The 6,000-nt window shown below is 42.2% G+C and overlaps 1 protein-coding gene across 3 annotated transcripts in view; it reads right to left on the bottom strand.

Moving 5' to 3' along the window:
* Positions 1-1,437: 1,437 nt before the first annotated feature.
* SCG5 (secretogranin V) overlaps positions 1,438-6,000 on the bottom strand; it is a 55,693-nt gene continuing 51,130 nt past the window's right edge. For all 3 annotated transcript variants that reach the window (XM_001501620.7, XM_005603165.4, XM_023620605.2), the window contains 2 exons: positions 5,753-5,806; positions 1,438-2,011 (listed from right to left, as the gene is read on the bottom strand). In XM_001501620.7, the coding sequence (XP_001501670.3) occupies positions 1,916-2,011; positions 5,753-5,806 (150 nt within the window). In that variant the 3' untranslated portion in view covers positions 1,438-1,915. The remainder of the gene's footprint in view (positions 2,012-5,752; positions 5,807-6,000) is intronic.

Below are 6,000 nucleotides of genomic sequence, written 5' to 3'. Positions count from 1 at the left end.
GACAAGTCAAACTTGTGGGTGAAATAACCCAGAGATTAACAATATGGCATAAGCCATGGCCTCCTTAGGCTGCAAGGACCAGAGGAAGAGATGACAAGACTAGAATCTGGGGGCCATGTTCACCTGGCAGGAGACAGACCCTCAGAGAAGATGCAGCTACTGGGAGAGAAAATGAACTACCTCACTTTCTCCCATTCTCTTACCTTCTACTCTTCTCTCAGTAACCTCACGTTAAATCTAGCCAGAAATCAGCTAACAGGGGAGGCTGGGAAACCCCACTTGCTATCTGGAGAACAACAGGGGAGGGCAGAGAACGTATCCGAAGGCAAACAGACCAAAGACAGGCACAGCGACCTAGACACAGCGACATAACTCCTTCCTGCTTCACTATACTTCCTCCATCATGACCTCAAAACATCTGTCTATAGCTATTTTTTCTTCCTTCTCTCCAATCTCAGAGAAAGAGATGTCCTTTGGTTGTTCTAAGAGAGCTAGAACCGAATGAAATATAACCCAAATGCCTACAAAACACAGAATTCAGAGGGTACCCATTCCCAGCTCTATACATCTCCAGAACGTGAAGGAACTATCTTTTGGAATCAGGTGACAAGGATGCTTCTGAAGTCATGCTATGGAATGCAGAGAAATCGCCTGCTGAAGCTCTCTAGGAAAAATGCCTCATGTTACAAAAAATGTGTCAATACCTTTCTTGATTTTTATAAGTGATAATAACAGACTCACATGTCAACTAACTATGGTCAAGCTATTTCTATTAGACAAGTCACTGACATTCAGATGTACTCTGCACTTATTAAAATTAAAATCAATGGCTGGTCCCATGGCCGAGTGGTTAAGTTTGCATGCTCTGCTTCAGTGGCCTGGGGTTCCCCAGTTCGGATCCTTGGCACAGACCTACACACAACTCATCAAGCCATGCTGTGATGGCATCCCACACAGAAGAACTAGAAGGACTTACAACCAGGATATACAACTATGTACTGGGGGCTTTAGGGAGAAAACAAACAAACTTTAAAAGCAGAGTGGAGTTGACTGATCTACTCAGTACTTACGGAGATGCTTTGAGACCTGGATCGTACACTCTGCTGCCTGAGGGCCTCAGTTGTGTCAGTCTGAGTCCCCAATGCACCCCCAGAGCCCAGCCCTGTGCCTGGCACATGGTATAAACCCAATATTTATTGAGTAAACAAAATAACTCAAATTCAGAAGACCTTAGTCATCACGTATGGACTTTTAGCTTTCCACGGAAGCTCTCTGAGTCTTAGTTGCACCATCTGTAAAATGGGGATAATAATACCGGCCCTCATTTACTTCACAGTCTTATTGATAAGATCAGATAAGATCATATTTGTGAGTTTGTTCTAGTAAACCAAGAAATTGTTTTCATAATAAACTAAATAAAAAAACTTCACACAGCAGTGCTTGCATGCACATTTATTAAGATGCAGCCAGGTGAAATGTGTCGGTTCCTCCTCTTGAGAACAATCTTCTTTATTGGTGTGTAGTGACACCCAAGGGCTGGATGAACAACAGAATCAAAATCAAATGCCAGCTTTTTACAGACTTGGCCAAAACAGTGCAGCCCAAAACACCATTTTCAACTGCAAGAAATCTGAGGACATTTCATTCATAGTCTTGCTTTTTATTGTTGTTGACATATCCACTTTAATTTTAATACTCATTGCAGAGCCACATTTTAAAAAATGCTCTTATTCTGATTTAGCAGAAAGCGGAGTGATCGTGTGAAGGACAATGCAATATCAAAATACAGCTACTTTTCATCCCTACTTGTCTAAACTGGAAACATGCTGCCATTCACGGGGGCTCTAACAACACGTGTACATAAGCCAGACGGAGGCCTGACAGGTGGTGTGGGTTTCCACCCAGCATCTTCACTTTACTCTGGGTCCTTATTCTCGTCTGAAAAATGGGGGACCGACTTCTTTGCAACAACATTATCCAGTCTCTGTCCTTGTAGATATGGATTGACACTCTGAAAAAAAAAATATATGGTTTGGCATTATACCTCAACATCAGATTCAGACATCTCACAAAAGAGGTGAATGAGAATCATTTCCGACCTTTTGGGTACCTACCACCTACCAAATGATTACTCCAGTGCACTAATCATTACTTCAGTGCATTGTCTGAGAACCACTGTCTGACTGACAGATGTGTCTACACACGACTGTGTCTTTAATGCAACTATAGAGTTCTTTATCGGATGCAATATGGGCTGCCCTTGCCTTTTTTTGGCGCAAAGATTTGGAGTGAACCAGGTAATAAACTTTCACTATGGACTCAGATACCAAACCCCATATGAAAGAGAATTATTATTCTACGGCCTTATTTAGGTGGGAGAGAGAATCCGAAATGCATTAAATTATTTTACAAGAAGGATGTTTTCGAGAAGATGACAGAGTGGGACCCAGCGGGAATGAGCATCTGCACACCGGTCACAGAACATCCTGTGCTGTGCTGCTTCTTCCACGCAAGCCTTCTGCTAAAGAGGATTCATCAGCAGGCCTGGCAATCATTTCCACCTTTCCTCACTCAAATTCAAAAGCTGAAGAAAAGAAGGAAGTTATACAGAAAGTTCCTTTATTGTTGACTCAAGACTCCATAGTCTGAAATCTCTTTCAGCTGTTAGTATTCTGAATGAGTCAAGGTTTTTCCATTCTTTCTCTCATACATATCTATTTTTTGCGGTTTGGATTTGAGCTAGTAAGTGGAGCTTTATGACACAGTATTTAGCAAGCAGAAAAAATCTCAAAAGTTTTGGATGATATTTGTTTATTGAAGTTGCCTTCCAATAATTGAGTAAAAATAGAAGGCAGAAGCTGTAGTACAAATGATCAGCCATCCTGTTGCACACCAACTCCCCATGAACGAATGGAGGCAGTTCACAGGTGGGTCTCTCTTGCCCATGGGACACCGTCTGCCTGGCTCTTTTGAAGGGTGAGTAGACACTCTCCAAAAGAGAACGAATGGAACCTGACTTTAGTATTGTAAATGTCCCTCCACATTCTGCAGGTAAAAACATGAATCATGCAAGGTCCAACGCATCCTGCAAAAATGCATCACACACAAGCTGAGAATGACAAAGTGTGTGATGCCCTCATATATCTGAAAAGTGACGCATCACAAAAAGACAGTACTTTCCTGGGAAGGCATCATTAAAATATTTAAAATAACTAAAATACTTTTTATATCAGGGACTGTCAGCTGGAATGGCCTGGCCTACCCCAGGGAATCTTATCAGAATCTTTGGCTAGGTGGAGCAAAGGACCATTGAAAAAGTGTATTCACTATCATAAATACTTTGACTGTTTTTTAGTAATAATATTTATTCTGAAAATTCTAATATATTCAAAAAGGATATGAAATTTTCATGTTTATCAAATATGGGAATAAGAAGTTGATAAACTCTTTAAATAAGATAGATAGATTTAGAAGCAACTGGGAATTCAATTGGGTTTGAGCAAGTAAAGAAATCACATAAAACCACCTGGGCTCTGGTTGTAACTTTGGGGAGAATCCTTCTTGGTAAGGGACTCTCAGAGGAGCAAATTATTTGGCCCAGACCCAGAAAATCCAAGGGTTGGAGGGGAGGGGAAGCAAATTAATGAGGAGGAAAAAGGAGTAATCACTTGAACTTTTTCATAAAAGTTTAACTATTAGTATTGAATCCTACACCTAAGAGTAATATTAATAATGATACATGGCTTTAATTAGCCTCTGAAGACCTCCAGGTACTTATATATTTATCTTCGTCCTTGGGTGAGAGACTGGTTAGGTTACACAGGGAACATTATTCCCATTTCATAACTGGAAGAACCATTGAGATTGGATCCTTGCTTTTGATGTCCTCTGGAAACCCACAGCAAATGCTGAGCTTCATTGGAGAAAGCCTTGATTGTTCACAAAAACAAGCCCATAATTTCATGCACTTGAGGGGGTAGTTAAAGTCTTCAATCAAGATGGGAACGCCATTGGAGGCCTGATGACAAGGGCGGCAACTTCTGTTTCCCCATCAATCCTGAGAGGCCCATGGTTTATGGCATGAGCATGGGTCTTTGTAGATGCCTGCGAACAGGAAGAACTTGATACCTCTTGGTCAAAGTGACCCTTATTTTCATAAATTTTAAACCTTTCCCATGTGGAGGAAGTGAGGCCAAAGTAAAAGCCTTTATAACACGTCTTTGCCAGAAGTCTGAGTTTTGGTAATCACTGGTCTCACGGAAAAATGACGTAAATTGTGACCCACAAGTCGTTAACCAAGTCAAAGAAGAAGGAATGGTGAGCCAGGAAGCAGAGACAATTAGAGCTTCATGCTAAGTTATTCATTTTGGGTCAGTCATTGGTCTTATTTGGAAATGTCCTTGTTGTGCCATGGGGAGATATACAAGCCATCTCACTGGTAAATTATGTGTATTCCGAGCTCCCAGAATGGAATTTCTTGATGTTCTCTCAAGACCACATTGCACCCTTCGGACCCTTCCTGCCACCATCTGCCATTGGAAACTGTAACAATCGACCCAAGAAAAACCCCTAATAAGCCCATTAACTCTCCCAAAGGAGATCTGTTTCCGGACATCGACACTTTGCTTCTCACAGAGAAAACTGGCTGTGGGTCTTCTGTGTTTTGCCAGGTAGCAGGGGCTTGGAACTCTGTGTTGCATGGACCTGAGAATTAATGCTGAGTCCAAAAATCTACACCTCTTAAAGCACTCTCTGACTGGATTCGGCAAACTATTCAGAATGGCCACAATTACCACCATCCAGATTGCCAAATTTTGCCAGGATCCAGGCACCTGCAATTCTAAACAAACAGTCAATGGCCTTGGGTTTACGGTTTGGTTGGCATATTTTAACTAAAACGGTTACTATCTGGCAGCACTTTGCTATGTAACAGCAGGATTTTAACTTTTTCCTCCATCTGATCAGGAAAAGACGGCAGGTGGCCGGACGATCCTGTCTAGTAAGGCACCAATGGATTAGCAGAATGGACATTGACCACTTATTCAGGCTCGATGCCAGAAAATGCATTGGAAACCCAAAGCAAATTTGATATTCAGCTTTATATGAGACAACAACGTGGTGGCTAAATGCAGAGCACCCAGATTAAGGTCCCACCTTGGGCAGCCCTGAGATGGTTCATAACTAAGCCTGCAGTAAACTCACCAGTCAGTAAACCAATATAATAGATCCAGTGGATTTGACATCAATCTGGTTAGGCCAAGGGAAAAGGTATGTAGGAGGAATGAAGTTTGTTCGTTTTATCTTTTGCCCCTACATTCCTTCAAAATTATTGCCTGGAGCATGCAGTTCAGCACTTCCTTGTTCCTGGTTTGTGTTTTTTATATAACTGATGCAGATGCGTGAGCAGTTTCCCTCAGTAGCCTACAGACACTTTGAGGAGAGACATACCCTCACTTACTCCCCACATTCCCACACCCATGGGAAGCTGCAAGACACATTTCCTGATGGTAGGTGATAGAATCACCACAAAAAATGGGCTTTCTACTACAACCCCTGTGCTAAAGCCTGAGGAAGCCATCGCAGACACCAAGGGCGGACTTTCTGGGTGTAGCCCCTGTCACATGGGACGACTGTTCCGCCCTCTTAGAACCACAAGTGAGAGGATTCTGCTACTTGTCAACAACTGAAGGCTACAGCTTGTCAACAGAAAGCTCCAGGCATGCCCGCAAACCCCCAGCCAGCCACGCGTTACCCTCCGCTTCCGTCTCTGTCCTCCCTTCATCTTCTCATAAAGGAGTTTCTTGTTCTAGAGTGGAGAGAAAAGAAAACAGAAATGCAGAAGTATGGATCAAATTTGGTGAATGTCTATTTTAAAAGCAACACTTGGTGTATCCCCTGGATATTTGCATACACATATTTTGGAAACAAAACTAGATGAAAGGAATGTCTTGTCAGAAAGATAGACCACAAGAGAAAAGCTGGTGGTTGGGCAGCTTTTAA

The sequence above is a fragment of the Equus caballus genome, chromosome 1 (genome assembly GCF_041296265.1).
Source record: "Equus caballus isolate H_3958 breed thoroughbred chromosome 1, TB-T2T, whole genome shotgun sequence".
In the NCBI taxonomy this organism is placed as follows: Eukaryota; Metazoa; Chordata; class Mammalia; order Perissodactyla; family Equidae; genus Equus; species Equus caballus.
The sequence above is the reverse complement of the archived record's forward strand: the minus strand, read 5'-3'. Positions and strand labels throughout refer to the sequence as shown.